At 35.5% G+C, this 22,046-nt stretch overlaps 1 protein-coding gene across 1 annotated transcript; it reads left to right on the top strand.

The window, feature by feature from the left end:
• The first annotated feature begins 1,878 nt into the window (after nucleotides 1-1,878).
• LOC129945402 (tectonin beta-propeller repeat-containing protein) lies at nucleotides 1,879-18,977 on the top strand. The gene is made up of 7 exons (XM_056055139.1): nucleotides 1,879-2,722; nucleotides 2,817-2,981; nucleotides 10,296-12,037; nucleotides 12,110-12,256; nucleotides 17,136-17,249; nucleotides 17,308-18,568; nucleotides 18,641-18,977. Exons 1-7 carry the CDS (start codon nucleotides 2,234-2,236, stop codon nucleotides 18,677-18,679), a joined length of 3,957 nt encoding a protein of 1,318 aa, XP_055911114.1. The 5' UTR covers nucleotides 1,879-2,233; the 3' UTR covers nucleotides 18,680-18,977.
• Nucleotides 18,978-22,046: the final 3,069 nt, after the last annotated feature.

Below are 22,046 nucleotides of genomic sequence, written 5' to 3'. Positions count from 1 at the left end.
CCGGTCTTTATATGGTTTGTCTATGGTCTGAACACTGAGCAGAGTCTGAGCGAACAGAGTAGAGTAGAGTAGAGTTCTAAACAGAGTATGTTCAGAGCTCTCGGATTTAATTATGAAACTACTAGAGCACTAAACTGTCATGATTTGAAACGTCGTCTGTTTGAAGGCGTTCAAAATTTTCTTTCATCAAAATAATTAAAAAAAAAACAGTTAAAGCGTTGGTATATATGACGCCTGAAATAAATTTGATTCATAAAAATGCTATATGCAATTAGTTTTTTCTAGATTATCTTTTCTTCTGCACCAGAGCGACCAGCCTCTTCCACCATTTTTATTGTTTTGCCGATGATTTTTTTTCAAACATAAAATTGTTTGTGTTCAGCGTTTTACTCCGTTCACTTTGTTATTTTATTCTGAGCTCACAGAGCACTCTCAGAACATGTTTAGAACTAAAAGAAAAAAAAACCAATTTGAAGCTCTGAACGATCAGAGCTCAAATAGAAACACAATTATTTTTTGACAGTTCGAGCTCTGCTCTGAACTAAAAAAGAAAAACGCCAATAGTAAGGTTTACTATCTTTTTATATGTGTATTATTTTGGAACCCAACTTTTAACCGCATTATTAACAACAAATCATTTTATGGACAAACAAAAATCAACTTTCTACGACTTTGAACATTTTAACTTTTTAATGCTCACTTTGTTAAAAATTGTAAGGTAAGTAGCTGATCATTTTTTTTTATTTGGCTACTTATTATGGTATAAGACTGAAAAACTTACACTTTTACTTGCATGTAATAGTTTAAATCGTTTTGATTCCCTAATACAAACCTCTAAACATCAAAGATACAAAATATCATCCAACAAAACGAAGGTTTTACGCTAAATCGTAATTTACTTGATTTTTAGTTATAATCTTTGCATAGGAAACCTTCCGTTTTCCGTATGTAGCCAAAGAGCAAAACTGCAATTTTTATTCACATCCTCCTTATATTGCAAGTTGATATGTGAATAGTGTTTTCCTTTCTCACTCAGACTCTCTTTAATTCACCATAGTCTTTTCCTATTTTCATCTGTTCCGAATTATCACATTTGTGTTTTTCGGCTGAAAATAAATGTATCCATAAATCATCTTGCACATGAGCTACGAACTGCGAACTGTGGATGTTCGCATATTTTGACTTTTGTTTCGAATGAGTTTTATTTCTATTCGCAGACAGCGACGAATTGTCAATTTATAATTACCCTTTTCAAAAAAAAACAAAACAAGAATGAGGAACACGAATAGAGTTTGACAATTCGTAGCAACCACACTCCAATTCTTTACTACAAAATTGTCTTCTTTTAGAGAACAAAATGCAAATTTTACTATCCTAACATAAGTATCAATTGGTGTCTTATAATTTAAATGTGTTTTTGTTTGAAATTGGCTTTTTGAAATGGGTAAAATTACGTTTGTTCGTCCATTCGTTGTTCACTCTCATGTGCAAGACCCATACATTTCGCCAGCAAACGTTGCATGGCGACTTTCACTATGGGAGTATTATGGTTTTCATATACAAACGTAGCACCATATTGGATATTAGTATTATTTATAAAATATAAAACAGTTAGTTTGATCTTTTTTCCTTTTTATTTTGCCTGCCTGCGTTTTGACAAATAACGTTACTTATCCGGTTCAGGTCGTTCACAAACATATCAGATACTAAAGTTTCTCAGATAGACTAGCCGAGAGCCATCCGAACGCGAGCATTGTGTGTAAAGTGTTAATTTTGTTGAAGTACCCTGTATTTTTAGTACATCTAAAATCCAAATCTATCTGTCAACTTTCAAAATGACACTTGCTGTCGTCCTTTCTTTTCGTTTTCAGTTTTTTGCAAACGATAACAAGAAGTCAAGAACCATCCAAGAACCAACATCGTTGGAAAACATAAGAGTATACATGAATAAATTACTTTGTTTCCGAAAATTAAATAGAAAATTTTAATTCAATAATCAGTGCAAATGGCGTGAATAAGTCACAATAAATAACAACAAGAATTCTAATGGTAGTTGTTAGAAATTGAAAAACACAAAACCCCCAAAGGAATTTATGGGAGCTCCCTTTGGTGTACTATGCGTACATGAATATCGATTTCGCAAACTGATTTTCATATAACAAAAATTGAAATTGAGTTTTTTTGTTTTTTTGATAAAGTCTAGCCATTGAATTGGCTGGTGCATCGCCCCAACATGCCAAGCAGCTTATTATTTGCCACAAACAGCGAGGGTCGGGTGTATACACTGTCGACATCATCTTCGGGATGGCGAGAATTTCCTTACCTAGGATTGGAGTTCAAAAAGATTTCAGCGGTGACGAATTTTATGTGGGCCATAGGCGGAGACAGACAAGTCTATGTGCATGTTCACGGACTCGATGTTCCGATTCGAGTCAAGGAGGAGTCCTATGAAAATGAGCGATGGCTTCCGATTGAAGGATTTTCCAAGAAACTCCTACCAACTGATCGTTACCATTTCTCTTCGATGGATGGGACAATTGATCGAAACATCGACAAAATAAGGTTACCATCAATGGCTTGGCAATGGGAGGGCGATTGGCATCTTGATTGCACTTTAGACGGCCAACCCCTTGATCATGATGCTTGGACGTATGCCTTAGATTTTCCGGCAACTTATCAATGTAAAAATGCCTGGAATTGTTATGTTCGTAGGCGAAAATGGGTATGTTTCTAAAAAATTTGATAAATATTTTAATATTGATTAATTTATACGAATATTTTACATGCTTGTTTGTGTACCCATTATTTTTAAATAGGTTCGTTTTCGACGCTATAGTGCCCTGAATAATTGGTGTGCCGTGGCCCCACTCCACAAAGATCCGACGCAAGAACCCTTTATTGACGTTGCGATAGGGGGATTTAATATTCCCAATGCTCCTGCTGGTACAATGCTTGTTTGGGCTGTGACTGCTCATGGAAGGGTAAGTTTTTTAATATAACTTCTTCAAAACATAAAAGATACTTGGCCAGACAAAATTTTAGATATTTGTTCAAAACAATCATTCGTCACTTTAAGTGAAGTAGTGACATAACACATCATTCATATTGATAGCACATGCAGCTGTTTTACTTAGTATTGCTGAAAAATACCAAATCATGAAGCAGAATGATTAAATAATAATAATAATAAAGCAAATCATATTTATTTGATTTTTGATACCAAACTGATACAGTCTCCAAATAATCTTGCTTATGTTTCTTAAATTATAAGATTTTCTGAATTATAATTTGAACAAGAATTTCATAAAAAATCTGACATCACTCTAAATAAATGTTTGCACAAGTGTTCAAAATAATAGACCAAACACCAAACCCATACATTTCTACGAATTTAAGTAAAGAAAAAATGCTGATATTCGTTTTGACAGAAACTTGGCTCAACTTAAGCTTTTCCGGCACAGAACTTATCACTCAGGAGTTTACAGTTTACATAAATGATCGTCACTTTGAAAAAAAGTCAACTTTTCAGATGGAATCATATGCAATATGGTAACCAGAAAACGGCAAAAGTGTGGACAAAACGTCCACTTAACTCATATACAACGCAGACAAGCCAATCAAAATTATTTGATTCGATAATGGAATCACTGAAAGCCTTTTTCAAATATTTTGATCTACCTGAAGGCTAAAAGTATCCCATCACGTTGGTCTCCGGCCGTCGTATGTCACTTCGTCCGTCGTCGCCCTTTTGAAATCCATTTAACATCTCCAACTCGCAATCGCATTCGAAAATAATAGATTTAATTGTGAATTATTATAATTGTCTCAGCATCGGTATGATGTTGCACTTACAAGTTACTTCTGCTTATTTTAATATCATACCCTAAATCTAGATGCCTGCATAGAATTGCATTTCTCGAGATGAATAATAAATAGATTCTTGCACCTTCGCATTGGGATTAACACTTAAAATTTAGGAAATACCAGGACACGCTGTGACATTAATATTTTTGTACAATTTGTAGCTGATGGCTGTGCGGACCCTTCCTTTGGAAACATTTCAGGAAACAAGGATTAAAAAATTTTGTTTTTGAGAATGTCAATGCGTGTTCGGAAGAAATGTTACAGCCAAAACCATATGACAATCGTTGGTTGGCATCAAAGTTTATTGGCATTTACGATGTTCCAAGATGGAAAGGGTACATGCACTCAATAACAACAGGCATGTTTAGTGCAAAAACTTAAATCATTTCTTTTCCGTTCATAAACTCTCCACCGTCCGATTATAATACACTTTACACTGCATTGCACTATGCTGGTAGTTTGTGTTGTGTTGTTTTTTACCAAAAATGTCTGGTGGTAACATTTGACCAGCCTCTTTATATACAAAGTAAGGGAATCGTTGCCGCAGCTTCATCTGAGTCCCGTCTATCAAAAATCGTAGTCAGATTGGGTGGATCTCGCCTGTTAATGTATTATATTGTTCGAATAGGTTTTCTAATGAGTAGAAGTGGCCTTCAAGAATTAATCAGTACTATATACGCCCCGGTTTCTGTTGAAAAGATCATCATAGAATCATGGAACAAGTCGACATAAGACAAAATGAATTAGAGGAAATCCAAAATCTCATGAAAATATTCTTTATGAGTCTCCTTCGTTATGTGCACTAAAAAAAAAACACTCATTTGATCCAATAGTGAGAAACTACAAACAATTCTTAATAAACTATAATCTAATAGACCAACAGCAGCCTTGTGGATTCAATTGTTTAATATGATTACATTGCTTAAAAATTGTATTCACACTTAGTGGTCTGGTGATTGGAATGCTCATATTAACTGTGCCATGCCGCCAGACACTTCTCGTGCGCGAAATCATGTCACATGTATTTTCAGGACATGATAAAACTGCCTTCTGTGATGACCCCAGATAAATTTAAAAACTTTGTGCAATAGGGTTACTTTACTATGATAAGAACTGACCGATTTTGGATAGTACACTGATAGTGTACTTAGCTAATGGGTTCTGGGGCTGACTGCTACTCATGAAATTTGTTCATCGCTCAGAAAATTCACTGGAGTTCTTTTTTCTGCTAGTGAGCAACATGACGATTTTAAGGAGGCACGTAAAATTAGAGCTAATAAAGACATTGCAAACCTGAGAAATGGGTTCCAAAGTCATCCTCCATTTCCAGTTACAAATGAAATCATGTCAATAGCGAGTGGCATCGTTGGAGATGGTAAAGTGACTTACTACAATGCTTTTTCTCTAGGCATGCAGGCAATGAGCCATATAGTGGCCCAACGAGTTGCAGAAAGTAAGAAGGGACACACAAGTTTAATACTACATTTTTTTGAGGACAATTACAGACTCGAAAAAATGCATACCATATTTTTTTAAGGAAATTAAATAAGCTTTCTTTTCGTGAGAAAAAAAAACACATGTTTTCCTTAAATGCCGATAGAGCATTACAAGTACAAACAAATTTATATCACATGTCTTTAGAAAATGTATTAAGCTTTAATTTTGTAGAAGATTATTTTTTGATACGACAAATAGTTTTCAAGATAAACCCGAAAAAAACGTATGTTTCTCTTCACTGCCGCTAGAGTTATTTTTTTTTTTAGCTTCTGTTCTCAATTTACAAAATTTATTTTTTTTTTTAAATTAATAAAAAGAAAAAAAAACTTATTGATTAACTAATTATAATTTGATTTTACATATAAAATTAACTGTTTTTTTAAATAATATCACATTATATTCTGATTTTAAATCGTTTGGTAAATTATGGAATAATCTGAAACCTTTGTGAAACAATATATTCTGAGATCTATTTGTTGATAAAAAAACTATAAAAGAAACGAAAAAAATCATTAAAGCTTTTTTTTGATACGACAAATAGTTTTCGAGACAAACGTGAAAAAATGAACATCTCCATGTTTCTCTTAACTGCCGCTAGAGCTCACGTTGGATTCTTTGGGTCATCACCAGACATCCCTTAGTATGGGTGCCAAGTTTCAAAACTGTTGGAATTTTTTTAAGGTGAAAGGAATTTTTTTCGTTCATTGACTGGACTATGATATAATTATGATTTCAGGAGAGCTAATTTCCAGTTGTTGTCTGGAGATTTAACCATTTCTGGAATTGCTGATACATTATTATTTCCTAATATTGACAAAGCAGTTTCAAATTTGTATATATATTCTTAATAATGTTTGGACAAAAATGAATCTTTAAAGAAATAGAAACTTTAGCCAGACTTGGTAGACGAAAGGATTGATTCACTGCGTAACAAAAGAAATGAGGCATGAATAAATTACCTCAAAACCCTGTTTCCAATGAATATCTCTTTTTATTTTGAACTCTTTAATGAATTTAAGTCTATTTCTAATTTTATATACTCTAGTTATGATACTGATATGGGCACATCTTTAAAAGAGAATCTTTAAACAAATTTAGAAACTTGTCAACCTAAAGAAAAAATCAGATTGATTTCCAGTTAACTTCACTTACAAGAACTTTTTATTAGATAAAACTGTTGACTGTGAATACACAGCCTTTTCTAAAGCTTTTGTCTAACTTCGACACTAAATTATTTTATTTAAACTTAAAGCTCTTTGGTTTTCCAACATTTTTCTTAGCTAGGATCAAATCATACCTTAAAAACAAATCCTTTGAGATTAAATTTAGAAATTGTCATTCAAAACCTTTTTTTGTTTCTCAATCTGGTGTCCTGTCATCAGTAAAACTGATACACCTTATTTGCTATCTTGTGTTCATTTCAATAACCGAAGAGCGAACTCATGACCTGCGTACATTTGATTTTATACATATTGACTTCCATAGAAGAAGGATGAAATTTTAAGTCGACCGAACATTTTATATAACTTAAACTGTTCATTGATAGATTTAAATCTAAAAACGGTGGGATTAAATTATTTTTTTTATTTTTATTTTATTTTCTTCTTATTACCAAAATAGAATATTAAATATATAATACATTTTAAATCTAAATTTTAATTTAACTAATATTAAATTATCATATTTAAGTGTTTTCCACAAGAATGGAAAGTATCGAAAGAAATTCAAGATATAAGAGGATTTGAGATAATTTTACATTAAGAAGTGTCGAGGGGTGAACACTTGAAGATATATGTATATATATAAAAAAAAAAACATATTTAATTTAATGAAGGAAAAACAAACTAAACATTAAATAAACTAAACTAAATAAGAATCCTGATAGATTATTGATTTCATTGAGATCAAAGCTAAAAAGCTATTTGTTATGTTTTTGTTAAACAAATGAGTTGAGCGAATGCTTCGTAATTTAAAAGGCAGTAAGCTTAAAAGTCTAGGTGCTATCGAGGAAAAGAAATTTAAAAATTGATAAGTATTGTGCGCTGGTATAATGGCAAGGTTTCTATCGTTACTGCGCAAAGCGTAAGCTGGCATATAGTGACTTAAAAGATAGCCACTTCTCACAAAAATTATTTTTAAAACTTTATAAAAATAAAGGTGTTTGAGAGCTTACAAACAATGGAATGGTTCTAATTAAATTCTTTTGCGTTACCAAAAGAGGTTGCCAAAGATTTTTGTAACAACCACCCCAACAGATTATACCGTATTGTAGTTTCGATTGTACTGACCCATAATAGTTTCCATACATTTTCTACAACATATTTTTTTCAAATGAAACAAGATATAAGTGGTTGTAAGTAGGTATTTATTTAATGCTTCAGTGTGAATTTTCCAGTCCTTTTTACTGTCAATGTTTATTCCAAGATATTTATACTCAGTAACTGGTTCAATAGCAAAACAGTTTGGAGAGCAATTATTTAGCAACGCATTAGCTTGTATATCTGCGGAGGTACAGCAAGAGATACTTCTCAGTGGGATCTTTTTGCAGTCATAACTTTGCTGAACAAGAAGAGGAAGACTGAAATCTATAACAAGTGATTTGAAAAACATAATTCTTGTTTTCTCACTAATAACTAATTTATGTATGCCAAACCAATGTCTTAATAACTCTAAGTCATGATTAATGTCTGAAAACAAATCGAGCACGCTATATCATCAGCAAAGTCAACTACTTTACATTTTAAATTAAGAGCAAATATACTATTAATATAATTAAGAAATAATATTGGACCTAAGACAGAACCTTGTGGGACTCCTATGTTAATATTTTTTACTTCACTGAAATTGCCACCTATATTGACAATCTGTTTTCTATTTTTAAGGTAAGAACAAAACCAATTTAGAATAAAACCTCGAAATCCAGCTTTCGTTAACTTTCTTAATAATATTTCATGATACCTGCATGTGCCACCTTGGTTTTAAAAAAGGACGGGTACGGCCTCTTACGAGGAATTGACAAATCCTCCAAAAGTAATTCTTGTCATGAAAAGTGTTTTCTCAAATTAGCCGTTCCGATTCGGCATAAAACTGTAGGTCCCTTCCATCCCTGACACAGGAATGTTTGAGAGTTGTAAGTAACAAGGCCCTACTTCTCAATGGACTGTTGCGCCACCTAATGTATGTATAGAGCACATGTTAATTTGTTATGGTTCAAACTTTCATAAATTAGACTACAGTGAGGTAAGAGCGCATCTTCAGTCGTTTTTCCAACTCTAAATCCAAACTGCTTATATCATTGAAAAATGAAATACTCTCTAAAAAGCTCAAAACTCTTGATTTCACAACTTTTTCAAACCTTTTTGAAAAAACCGGTAATATAGAAATAGGTCTATAATTAGAAATAAATTTTTTTATCCTCTTTTTTAAAAATTGGAGTAGTCTCAGCAAGTTTTAAACTCATAATAAATCGTTGTTTAGAACCAGTGCTCCACTATCGTAAACGTCTTCATTTTATTTTTTGTTCTGTAAATGTTGATTATGTTTTGTATTTTTTGGGTATGTTAGGCTATAATTGTTTTATTTTATTACTAACAACTAACACATACACTTGTGATTAGCATCTAATTTTACGCTAATAAGTAATACATTCAGTGACTTCAATTTTCAGAGAAGGATTTCTGTCTTTTACTCGAGGATCACCTTCATTAAATTGGCCTAAAGCGTTTCAGTAATTTTTGGATTGTTTGTATCAAATCGGTCTTACGATTCTTTCTTGCGAAAATATTCAAAAGGGTCAGATCGAAGATCCAAGTGTCCATTTGACATCGCCATCGCGATTTAGGAATTTGGTACGCAAAACATCATTGTGGCATAGCACTTGTAGAATAGCGCGCTATCCGGCATAAACTATGTACCGTTCAGTTTCAGTTTATTGAAAATAACTTTCATGACTCCAAAATGCCACCATTGATCGAAACGTTCTTAACTGAAGTCACCACTCCATAATCCGCCTTTAATTCACATTACAATGCATTCTTCCTCTCGACAATAACGTGCAGGTTTTCCGATGCGATCATTTTGATAGTTAACTTTGCCTCTGTGATAAAAAGTAAATTTTCGGCCAAATTCATGATCTGATTAAAGCCGCTTTAAGGTCTGATTTGAGAAGCGATAACGAAGCGTGTGTTTGTGCGCCTTGAAGTACTCACTTTTCAAGCAAATAATCTGAGATATTTGTGCAGAATATTCCTCAACCTACAGCGTGAAGTTTTGAGCTGTTGAATCTCACATTCTGAGCTGTTTAATCTCACACTACAAGCTGTTGCAAATTATACTCTCGTGAAAAAGGTATGTATGTGAATTTTCCAAACCAAATGAAGTCATACAGGCTCTAAATAACACAGATCCAAGAAGTATTTACTATTTAACTGAAAAAATATCGTTCAACTGCTTTGTAATTTCAACTCATAACTTGTTACTTATTGCTCAAAGTCTTTATAGCCAAAGATTTTTAAGACACTCATACAAATTCTCAAGTTAAAAGCGAAAGAACCCCATGAGCAAGCACTCTCTAATTTTGACGATTGCTTGAAAATAACATGCAAGATAACAAAAAAGCAAAACTATCCAAACGCGAAGCCTTTTGTTGTTCTCTGGCATGTTGTTTTTTGTGCTGAAAAGTGTGATGTTTTTACCAAATCTTCCGGTTAGTCTTGCAGTAGTTTTCCCTGAATATTTAAAAAGAGCGTGTCGATACTCAGTTTTGCAGTAATCGCTCTTGATATCGTAAGGCTATGATTTTTTTTGTCAGCAATACAATACAAGTGTCATCGATAGCAGTGATTTTCGGACATCCTCATGTTTCTTTTAGTTATATTAAAAATTAAAAATTTGTGAAATTTAATGAATTTATGTTTTTATGTATCTTTCAATAGGCAATGTTTCGTTCAGGAGTTAGTACTTCATCACCTGAAGGGCTGCGTTGGACAGCAATCAGCACACCGATTGGATGTGAAATAGCCCAAATAAGTGTTGGCCCTTTCGGATTAGTTTGGGGAGTTTTGTACAATGGCCGAGCAATTGTTCGATCTGGTGTAAGGAGGGAATGTTTGAGTGGAGAATCGTGGCTAGAGGTGAAGCCTCCTGGGAACGGTATTAAAATCTTACAAGTGTCAGTGGGAACGGATGCTGTATGGTGTGTTACCAATGACAACCACGTGTGGTTCCGCAGAGGGGTAAAGGGAGAGGCTGCCGGAATAAGCGAAGATGCCGCCATTGGAAGTGGATGGGTTGAAATGGTTGGTAGTATATCTATGGTAGCAGTTGCGGCAAACGACCAAGTCTTCGCTATCGGTTCTGAAGATCGCAGATTGTATTTTAGATCTGGTGTATCGGCGTCTGATCTTACCGGCAAAAAGTGGCGTCTTTTGCAATGCCCAATGCAAGTGAGTCGGACATCAAGCACTATGAGCTTAATGTCAAGAAAGAGCGGAGGCTCTTCACCTGGCTCCAAGCATCGAAGTATTTGTAGTTTGTATAAGGAAAGGGCTGTGGTTGAAACTTGTGCAGTAATCGAAAACGTTGGTCACATTGAATCCAAAGTTGGAGATCAATTACGTCATAAGCCAGACTTGTGGAAGAATAACTCCGATTCACCTCCGAACATAGGAAGCTTAAAAGATCATCGTAGAAAACACGTTTCTATTCTGCAAGAAAACTCACAAGCTTCTAGTGCACCAGCGGCGGATATTGGTGAAATTGCTGGAAAACATTTTGAAACTCAACTAAAAAATCCAAGAGCCTGGTCTCCAGTTCGAAGTGTGGGCTCAATTGTTGGTACTGAAGCTCATCCCGAAAGCGATTCTGCAGTTTTTGATGCTGATTGTACACGGGATTCTGGGGTTTTCGGAGAAGACGACGACCATGGTGGCTCTCAGTACTGGGCGGAATTTGAAGTTATGTGGAATTGTATGACTGCTGGGGCACTCGTTGTAGATCCATTAAACTTGCCCAATTGGTTTAACGATAGCATTTTCTTGGACAATAACGAGGAGCTGACTCGTGAATGGCGTTTAGATATTATTAAAAGACTCAAAGTACGTGAAACTGCCTTGAAATCATTAAAGTTTAGTAAATATGAAAAGGCAGTTGAAATGTCATCGTGGATAAAATCAGGAGAAGCGCGAGTTCAGAAACCAGGAGGACTTTTTGAGGACTGCCACATTGAACTAGAGTGGGTCAGTTCATGTTCACAGGATTCAGGTTCGGGCTCGGGTACCTTTACAGTCCTCAATCCAGATGGAGTTACGACAAAAATTCAATTTTCTCTATCGGAAATTACTTGTATCCAGTGTTGCAGTGAGCCTGGATCTCCGCGAATTTCTATTCATGCACCACGACTCCCAATCGGATGCTCTCCAATAAAACTTATGTTTGCTGGCGACACCGAAATGGAAGACTGGATATCTCACCTGACTTCAGTATGTTGCCAGATCAACGAAGTCTTAGGAAAACCTGCCAACAATTCAATCTGGGCAACCACTGATATGGGTGATGTTTTTGTCTTTGATCCAAGCAATTTGAAAGCAGTGCAATATTCTAAAGACAAAAACGCATATATTGAACATGTTGATGTTTCTGCAACTGAGACACCTTATTATAATACATTGTACAATGGGTAAGTTTCTGGTATGTGCACAAATATACTGTTGATGTTAATTTTATGTGTGTTTTCTTTTTCTGTCTCCAGAATGGCACCCGGCACAGAACTTACAATAACTGGATGTGTCTATGACGACGCGGACCAGATTCGCTTTGACTTTCAATGTCATCCGTTCATAAAAGTCAGACACAAAGTCGAAAAGCTGAGAGTAATTGCAATGCATTTAAATCCAAGGTAAAGATAGAAGATTATTATTATCTTATGTTGCCTTAAGTTGTCGAATTTATATTTTTTAGCAAGGTTTGAAGTCCTTTTAATGAGTAGAGGGGAACTTACTTTCGCACAGATTTTAGACCATCAGATTAATAGGCTTGGTTCTTCTTAACCTCCGAACATTCTCCCGTACATTTAAGACTGTCTCCATTTCGGAGTTGTTATGACTTTTCAGTCGCTTATTGTTTGATACAGCTTGTTCTTTAACCCGTTGCGTTACGATTTCAAATGAAAGCCATGATTCAGATCGCTTTCTTACAAAGCAAGGGTAATCTCACGTAGGACTTTGGCTTAGAAATTTGGAATAGGTTAAGTATTTTTTGGATGTCATAAGTTCCAACGGGATTAAAGCCTAGATTAAGACACTAACTTTACCGAATTTGAATTTGGCAATATTTGTGTAGCCTTCGTCACGGATTCTTGTCACAACGATGATAACGTTATGTACATTGTATTTCTTTGTCTTTTTCATATAATAGTTACAGGGCTAGCACAAAGACAATTCATTGTGGTACACCGTTTTTAATTTTCTTAAGCTTTCTAATTATTTTTGGTGCTCAAATGGGTCAGTTCGTAATGTAGAATTTTAGTATTTCGAAGGACTGTCTATAAAGGGGCCCTTATGCAGTTTGTACTCAAGAACCAAGTGCTAAAAAGTTATTATTTCAATATCTGATTTGATGGAATAGAGTAAGTCTTCTTTCTTCTTTTATTTTGCTGAGCTCTTTGAGTAGCAGTTTTTAGAAAACTATTGCAAGGTTAGTATAAGCGATATGGCAAAAGGATTTTAGCTTTTTGTGTTAGTTTTTGATTACCACCGTGAGATTTTTGGTTCTTTTAAGACTCTTAGCTACTTTTTAAAATCATCCTTTGTCAGACTTTTCAGGAATTATTTGTTGACTCACTCGTGACTAGAAGAACACGGATAATACTTTAAACCTCACCTAAACCTAGTTTATATTAGGAAACGACTAAATACCATTCCAAAGAGTTTGGTTGAAAATTTGCCACCAAACATTTTTGCTAGGGTAGGAGAGAATCAACTTATAAGACTATAAAAAAGTCTAAATAAATTACAAAGTTTATATAAATGTAATATGTAATATTTTTAACAAAAAGTGGAACAGTTGTAATGTAATAACATTCATTCTTAAAGAGCCACAATCGAAACATTAACAATACCAAATGTAAACCGAGCCTCATAGTAAAACTTTCAGTGATACGTTATACCATAGTATTGAATCCATAATTTTGTTGTTCCATTTGACCGACAAAATCGAGTGCTAAGACATCGTTTGGTGACGATGCATTATGAATGGCATAGAATGTATTTTATTGCATTGCTCCAGAATGCAAAGTTATGAGTAATAAAATTGTTACAAATAATTTTGTTTAATAGAAGAATTAAAGAATATTAATAATCATAAGTGGGAAAGCCCAAATAATTTGTATTGTAAATAAAATGAATTCCTAACTTGAAAATCTTCGGGTTAAAATCTAGTTATTTTAACTGCGGCTTTCTAGCCACTGCTTGAAGCTAGCTGCGGGGTTTATAAAGCAATATAAAGCAACACAGTTTTGAGTTGCTTTTTGGTCTAAAAGCAGACTACCATAGGTAATAGATAAGAGGTGATGGGAACAGGAAGACAATAATGAGCTGGAGCTCCGGAGGAGTTTTTCTTTACTATTTACTTATTTTATTCTTTTTTCCATAACCAACTTTGTTTTCATATTAAACCATTTTTGTTGCTCTGCCTATTACGACGACTTGATTTGCGAAGTGTATAATGAGATTTGTGGAAGTACTCCAATTTAAACTGCTTGTTTCAACATTAGAGCATAGATGTCCTAATTCAGTCAAGATGGTGACGTTTTGCTTAAAAGGTTTTAAAAGGATCATGAATATCAAAAAGTTGATTGAAGTTGTAATGTAAAAAAAGAAGAAATAGTTTTTTTGGGGAACAGTCTACGGAACTTAGCTCTCATACAAATGCCGCCCTGACCATACATATTTACTTTGATAACTCGAACTTGTATAACTCGAATTTCTCTATAACTCGAACAAAAAAATGATTAATACAATGCACAAGCCGATTTTTCTTTTTAATTCATTTTTATTAATTCATTCTTAAACCTATCTTAAAGCTAGACAAAAATTCATAAAACTAGCCTAATTATCCATAACTTACAACTAACTTAATGGTCCAATACGGACACTCTAAGTTAAACTATAACACTAACTACTAATGCCTTTCGGCCTTGAGATCTATTTTAGTTCAATTTAAATTTCATTTATTTTTGTATTTATTAGAAAATATTGAAAAAAACTAATATCAAGATCATTTTTTATTTTTACTTAAAAACTACACTTTCAAAATACTCGTCGTTCGGATAGAACGCCCCGAAAGTTAAATTGTTGGTCGAAGACATAGCTCTTGCAATGTGGCCTCGGACGAGTTTTATCACGAAATTGTCAATTCTGTTGATTCGAGCCCCGTTGTATAGGACCTCTTTGGAATAGTAATGCACATAAGAAGACTCGGCTGTTCGATATAAACCGTTACAGCGTCGTAAACACTGCCGCTCGAACACCCGAAACTTCTCCATCTGGGAAGGGGCAACGTTGAACCACACAGGACAACCATAAACGATCATTGGCCGTATGAGGGCCATGTAGCAAATTACCTTCACTCAGAGCGAAGGCTCCTCTGGCCCTGGTCAGAGCAGCATTTATATGTCTGTCGAAATATAAATACTGATCTAACCAGTACTTCACTACACTTTTGCTCGCTAATTGCTGGCCGTGAAGAAGAACGATCTTGCGCCAATTCTTGCACGTATCCCTCGTGGCCATAGCCAACGGAGTCCGAAACAGAACTGTCTCCGACTTCTGGACATTTCAGTGTAATATCGTCGCAATATTGCTGAATCTTGTCGAAATCACGCTGCAAGATCACTAATAACCTCAACCTTACGCGCTGTTCTGTACGTAATTAGATCATCAGCGTACGCAATTGCCTTTTTTAAGACTACCTATCACATCGCTGGTGTAAATGCTGAAGAGAATCAGCGAATTCACCGCTCCCTGTTGAAGGCCATTTTTAATTAAGAATGTTGTGGTAGAAGTTACATTGCCACTTTTGACAACAAACTTTCTAGCTTTTAGCCACAACTTCACGGTTTATAAAATATTTCATAAACCGTCGATTTGTTGGCCAACATGCCCATACACGAATAATTTTCAGCCCAACACCAACAAATCACACCAACATGTTCATCGTCTAGCTTTAGTCAGAGTCCTATTGATCGAACGAAGATTTAACGGGTTGGAGTTGTCATTTCCCTTTTTCAGGAGAGGATGAACCACAGCGGTCTTCCAATGCACTGGATAATATGCAATATTCAGTACAGTATTGAGTGTGGTGTAAATGTCGGTAAATGTCTTAGTACAACGTTGGATATACCATCGACACCTGCTGACTTTTGTAGTAAAAAAAAAATTAATTTTCGCGGGTACTGCCTCTTGCGAGGAAATGACAAATCCTTCAAGAGTAATTCTTGTCATGAAAAAGTGCTTTCTCAAATTAGCCGTTCGGATTCGGCCTAAAATTGTAGGTCCCTTCCATTCCTGACAATAGTACTCGCACACAGGAATGGTTGAGAGTTGTAAGTCACTAGGCCTAGTTCACAACGGACTGTTGCGCCACCCAATTTATTTATTTACCTGCTGACTTTTTGTTTTTTATTTAGTTGAAGATGAGCTGAAGCTCAACCTTCGTGACTAACAAGGGACCTTCGTCACTAACAAGGGAAGGTAAAAGTGATAAAGTACGGCTCTGTTTTCCAGGTCGTGGTTGTTGTACCTTGTACACTTGCTAGAAGGCAGCTGCCACCGCCTCCACTTTTTCCATCGGATCTTCAATTATATAAAAGTCATCGTCAAAGATGGCTTCTTCTGGATCTATTTGCGCTGTCATGAGTACGTCTCTGTTCTCTTCAGTTATTTGGAGTTTTAGACACCGAAGGTCATTATCGTTTTTTTTTTTCCCTGAATATCTTGTTGATTTTAGGGAACATACTAGGGTCACTCGAATTAACACTCGTGTGCGTCTGTAAGCTGTCTATAGAAATTTTTAAATCTTGTCAGTAAGCCACTTTTGTGCCTACGTAGTGCGTCAATTGTGGCGTTTCTGTAAGCGTCCATTTGGTCATGTTCTTTGTACTTTGGAATTGTCCGTTCCATCGTTCGTTTTATTGTTTCGTCCATCTGTTGTAAATGTTGGTCAATTTCTGTATTTGTCAGGTTTCTGTTGTTTGGTGGGGCTCTGTCACTCGAACGAAGTTCTCTCGCTAAGGCGTTGGTGAAACGAGGCCAGCGCATCTTACTGTAATTGTAATAGTGCGTTGCAACGTATTCCTTCAGAATTTGCATTACTGCAGCCAGTCCGCAGTGATTACTGTCATACTCGATTGTCTGGAAGCAGTTTCGAGGGTGATTATCCACTTTGTCTGTAACTGTCAGTCTGGTGTCGTAAAGCAAAAGACCCAGAAAGGAGCAACTTCTTGGAGTTCAACTCCGCGGGTCCTATATGGATTTTAAAACGATCATGAATATCAAAAAGTTGATTGAAGTTGTAATGTAAGAAAAGAAGAAATTGATTATTAGGTAACAGTCTACGGAAATTAGCTCGCATACCGATTCCGCCCTGACCAATTCGTATGTTCTCGATATAAAAAACTTTTTGGAACAAATTGATAAATTGTTTATATGCAAACTTTCAAACATTTAATCATTCTTAGAGAAACCAATTTGTTAAAAAAAAAAACGTTTCATTTTCAGATTTAACGAAGATGTTATTGTATTAAATTCTATGGAAAACTCTGAATGGTCAACTGAAGTAAGAAACCCTAATATGGTTTTTTCGCCGGGAGCAACATTCACATTGACGATTCGGTAAGATAATGATCAGTTCTATTGTTGTTTTAGCTTTAATTATTGTTGTTTATTCCAGATCAACATCCGTTGGCTACAATGTTATTGTTAATGAAGAATTCTTTACGGAATTTCCTCACAGCACTGACCCAGATGCTGTAACGTGTCTATACGTAAGTGGGCGTGTCAAACTCTTCAATATTATTTACCAAAGTCCATCAGTCATAATACCACTTCGTGATATATTTTGGCGTCAAATTGGCGGTCACATTAAAAAGATATTTTCATGTCACGAAGGAGTGGTATGGGGTATCAGTTGCGATAGCACCGCTTGGGTATACAACGGTGGTTGGGGTGGAACTTTTCTGAAAGGACTCGAAAGTAGTTGCGGTAAGATAAATACGATGACTGATTCACACAACTTCTACGTCTATGAAAATCAGCGGTGGAACCCACTTAGTGGATATACCACTAAGGGTCTACCAACAGATAGACACATGTGGAGTGATGTAACAGGGAAACACAAGCGAAGTAAAGAACACACAAAGTTGTTGTCTATGCATTGTGAATGGGTATCGGATTGGATGGTGGATTTTAATGCGCCTGGTGGAGTTGACAAAGACGGTTGGCAATACGCTGTTGATTTTCCGGCATCGTACCATGGTTCTAAGAAAATAACTGATTGTGTTCGACGCAGGCGTTGGTTGAGAAAATGTCGCCTAGTAACGAGCGGGCCTTGGCAGGAACTGGGCAATTCAAAAATTATTGACGCTTCTATTTTGAATTTAAACGACTCAAGTGATCCTTCTATTGCATTGTGGGCAGTGGCTATAAATGGCGATGTTCTAGTCAGAAACGGCGTGAGCCAGTCAAATCCAAAGGGGGAATCTTGGCATCACATACCTTGCGAGCAACCGTTGATCTCAATAAGTATAGGCACAAACCGAAAAGTATGGGTCGTTGGTAAAAATGGAACAGTATACTTCAGATATGGCACAAGCTCCCAAAATGCTTTGGGTGATGCTTGGCAGCCAATTGAAACTCCTCCGGGAGTGACATTCAAGGTTGTATCAGCAGGAGAAAAGGGAGTTTGGGCCCTTGATTCAAACAATCGCTTAGCTGTGCGCAAAGAAATTTGTACAACATTTCCAGAAGGATCTCATTGGCAATTCTTGCCCAATATTCCAAACATTCCTCCGCATGGTGATACTAATGTAGGATTTAAATCGATTTCCGTAGGAAATGAAGTGTGGGCCACTTCCTTAAATGGTATCATATGCAAACGCTGCAGCATTACAAAAGAAAATCCAGCTGGTACTGGTTGGCATATAGGCATTCCTGTAAGTATATTTAAAACTTACCACTTATTATTTTCTAGTTTTAAACTAATTCCTGTTTGTTTTTTTTTTCAGGGTCAATGGCAACATATATCCGTTGACGGTTATAACTAATCGGACAAAAAGTATTTTCTATTTATATATATTTAAAGTATTAATTTCCACAGTGCATTGTGTATGTATTCGCTTCACGACATTTGCCTAAGACGTAATCATTTCCGAAATCTCTTTCTCCAGTCAGTTTATTTATTATAGATTATGTTTAAATAAATGACAAAGTAAAATGCTATTTCAATTTTAGTGAACGATTTTTATATGATTCTTAAATTTACAAAACCCTTAGCAATAAATAATAAATTTATTTAAACAATTATGCACAATAAAGAACTGAGGCTTCATTATCTAAAATGAATTGGAAATACATATTTAAAAAAAAAGAGCGTTTGTCTTTAATATGAACATTTTCCATATTTCTTCTTAAATACTAGAAACTAGCTTCATCGATTTAAAGCAAACAAATTAAACAAGACTGATTTCGAAATAGGAAGCTTCTTTGTTTTGTTTTACAAGTTAAGGTAAAGCGAATCAGGAAGCTTCCGATAACGATGGAATTCGTTATAAGAGTTATTCACGCCTATTACCGATGTCGTCTCGTTTTTTCGACGGCTCTCGTTTTCTCTGTCGTGTCGTTTTTTAATTGGTATTCCATAAGTTCTTCGACGCGACGAATTTGTAGCAGATTTTTAAACGATGCAAAAGTAACAAACAATGTTTAACAAATGCGGTTTTATTATATTATTGGTAAATAAATAAGTAATTAAAATCTTAAGTGTAGAAATGTTTTACTACACGAGTAGCGATAGTGATGATGATGAAGAAGGTGGAGTGCGAAGTTTTGAAAAAGCACAATTATAAAAAAAACCTCAAATCCATTTTATTTGCCTGATTCAAAGTAAGTTCAGCGGAAGCGTGACGTCGTTTTTATCTGGCAGGCTCTTCAGTTTCATGTTGCTGTTCCGGTTGTTACTGCTCCAAAACTTCACCCTCCAATTCGACGGAGCCATCTTCCATGTTTGAAACGTCTGCTTCTAAATAGGAAAGGGAGGCGTTTTGTTCTGCGTCTGCATCTGTAGCCTAAGTTCGTAGCATTTGGAAGTAAATTGGGCTGGGATACGCCAATTGCATTTCCGTTTGGGCTTAAGCACTGTTTGTATTTAAGCAAATTTGTTAGCATCTTCCAGCCGAGATACAAATTGCAATTGGTTTTAACCTCCTCCAGTAGGTTTCATTTCTTTTGAATTGTTTATTATTTTCTTCTTCACTTTGAACGACAACAAAACGAGTGACGACTTATGGAATGCAGATTGTGTCGTGTCGTATATTTTGCTGTCGTTTACGATATCGCTAAAAAGGGTGATTATTGTTATGTGGGGGGGTAAGTTCAACCAAATGATGGTTGTTGACTTATAACGTACACTCAAATGTACTGCCAGTTGAGTTTCCCTAAAGAATTCTTTCGCTGAGCTACAAAACATGAAATTAACCACAATTATTTTGAGCGGAAACCGTTATTACTTATTAACAAAGTTAATATAAACAGTATATAAAGGGTGTCCCAAAATTAACGCAAGATTTCTTTTGACTCGTAAAGTACATAGAATAGGGTTATGTATGGAATAACACATTGGACAAATGGCCTCCACGGCTTTGCATGCACATGCGCACTCTTTTGTTGAAATTTTCCATGACCATTCTGCAAAAATGTGGCTGAATTTTGTTGATGCAGCGTTTAATCTCCTCCTTTAATGCACGGGTGGTTGTGGGCTTGTTGACATAGACTTGTGATTTCAAATAACCCCATAAAAAGAAGTCTAATGGTGTTAAATCACACGATCTAGGAGGCCAATTTTGATCACCGAAACGAAAGAGTACACGACCTGGAAATGTCTCATGCAGTAATTGAATTGTTTCACCTGCTGTATGACATGTGGCATCGTCTTGTTGAAACCACATATTGGACACATAAATATCATCCAATTTTGGCAGAAAGAACTGTGTAATCATGTCGCGATATCGAGCACCAGTAACAATCACTGCTTGACCAGCATCATTTTCAAAAAAATATGGCCCAATTATGCCTCCAGCCCAAAATCCACACCATACAGTCACGCGTTGTGGATGCATTTGTTTTTCGAAAATCACATGTGGGTTCTCCGAACCCAAAATGCGGCAATTTTGGCGATTGACAAAGCCATCAAGATGAAAATGTGCTTCATCGCTTAGGATGATTTTGCTCGAAAAATCAGGGTCTATTTGTTGATGTTCAATAATCCATTCAACGAACTCTCTTCTCTGTCCATTGGTCATTTGGCTTCAATTGTTGTGTTAATTGAATTTTTTAAGCATGAAGACACAGATCTTTGGTGGGTAGGTATACGCTGTAGAGAGGTTCTTGAAATTTGCAATTCTTGTCCACGACGTCGAATTGAGGTTCCTGGATTGTCAGCAACACTCTCACGCACTGCTTCGACATTCATATTTGAACGGCTTGTTTTTGGGCGACCACTGTGTTTGGCGGATCCAGTCTCCATGAATTTTTCAAATAATCTCTTCACAGTTGACGAAGTTAAAACACTATTTCGACCATATTTTGTATGAAATTTTCGAACTGCAGCCGCCAAGCTTTCACTATTTTTGAAATATTCTTTAATAATGAAGGCACGTTGTTCTATCGTGTAACGCTCCATTTTTAATAACCCTATACTGTTAGTTGTGAGATTGCTTTTTTTTAGGGTTGCCAACACTTCACTGCACAAATAGCGGCAAATTCAAATCTATTGAAATTGTTGCATATGTTTATGAGCTATAAACTCAATAATCCAACATGACACATCATACCCAATCCAAATCGAGAGTGTCAAAAAACATAAGGAGAGACAGCTGAATAAAACCAAAACGAAAAATATTTTGTCTGTTTATAATTCTAAGACCGCAGAGAGTTCTGTATTCTCTGATATATATATAGAAACGAATTTTATCATACAAATATTTCACTTTTGCTGTAGGAAATCTGAGAATAGAATTTTTATGATTCGATTTTTCTAGAAAATTAAAAAAAGGAAACAAGAAAGTGCAACTATTTTGATTGATAGGTGAGAAAGAAAAGTGAATTGTGTTTATATTTCTGATAAAAATTCTCAGAAATCTTGAAAATATCAGCTAACCAATTAAAAAAAATACAAAAATTAAGTAAGTAAAATAAATTCCGACTACAGAACTTGTAGTATAAAATTAAGGCAACTATCATTAATAATGTGTAATTCCCCTTATGTTTAGGTTTCAGAGTTTCGTAGCTAGATGTCGCACGCTGAGCGCGAAACTCTGAAACCTGAGACATAGAAGCGAGACAAAAGGTTGTTTGGCTCGCTCTCATAAAAATTTGTATTCTAACGACTATTCTTTTCAACGGACGCGCCCAAGC

Source organism: Eupeodes corollae, chromosome 2 (genome assembly GCF_945859685.1).
Source record: "Eupeodes corollae chromosome 2, idEupCoro1.1, whole genome shotgun sequence".
NCBI lineage: Eukaryota > Metazoa > Arthropoda > Insecta > Diptera > Syrphidae > Eupeodes > Eupeodes corollae.
Note: the sequence above shows the minus strand (reverse complement) of the source record. Positions and strands in the feature narration are given on the sequence as shown.

Bases quoted from the DNA above. Each gene is read 5' to 3' on its own strand.
- LOC129945402 (XM_056055139.1), top strand. From the start codon at position 2,234: ATGCCAAGCAGCTTATTATTTGCCACAAACAGCGAGGGTCGGGTGTAT. The intron at 2,982-10,295 runs GTAAGTTTTTTA...ATCTTTCAATAG, and splicing joins CTGTGACTGCTCATGGAAGG to GCAATGTTTCGTTCAGGAGT. The intron at 12,257-17,135 runs GTAAAGATAGAA...TTTCATTTTCAG, and splicing joins GCAATGCATTTAAATCCAAG to ATTTAACGAAGATGTTATTG.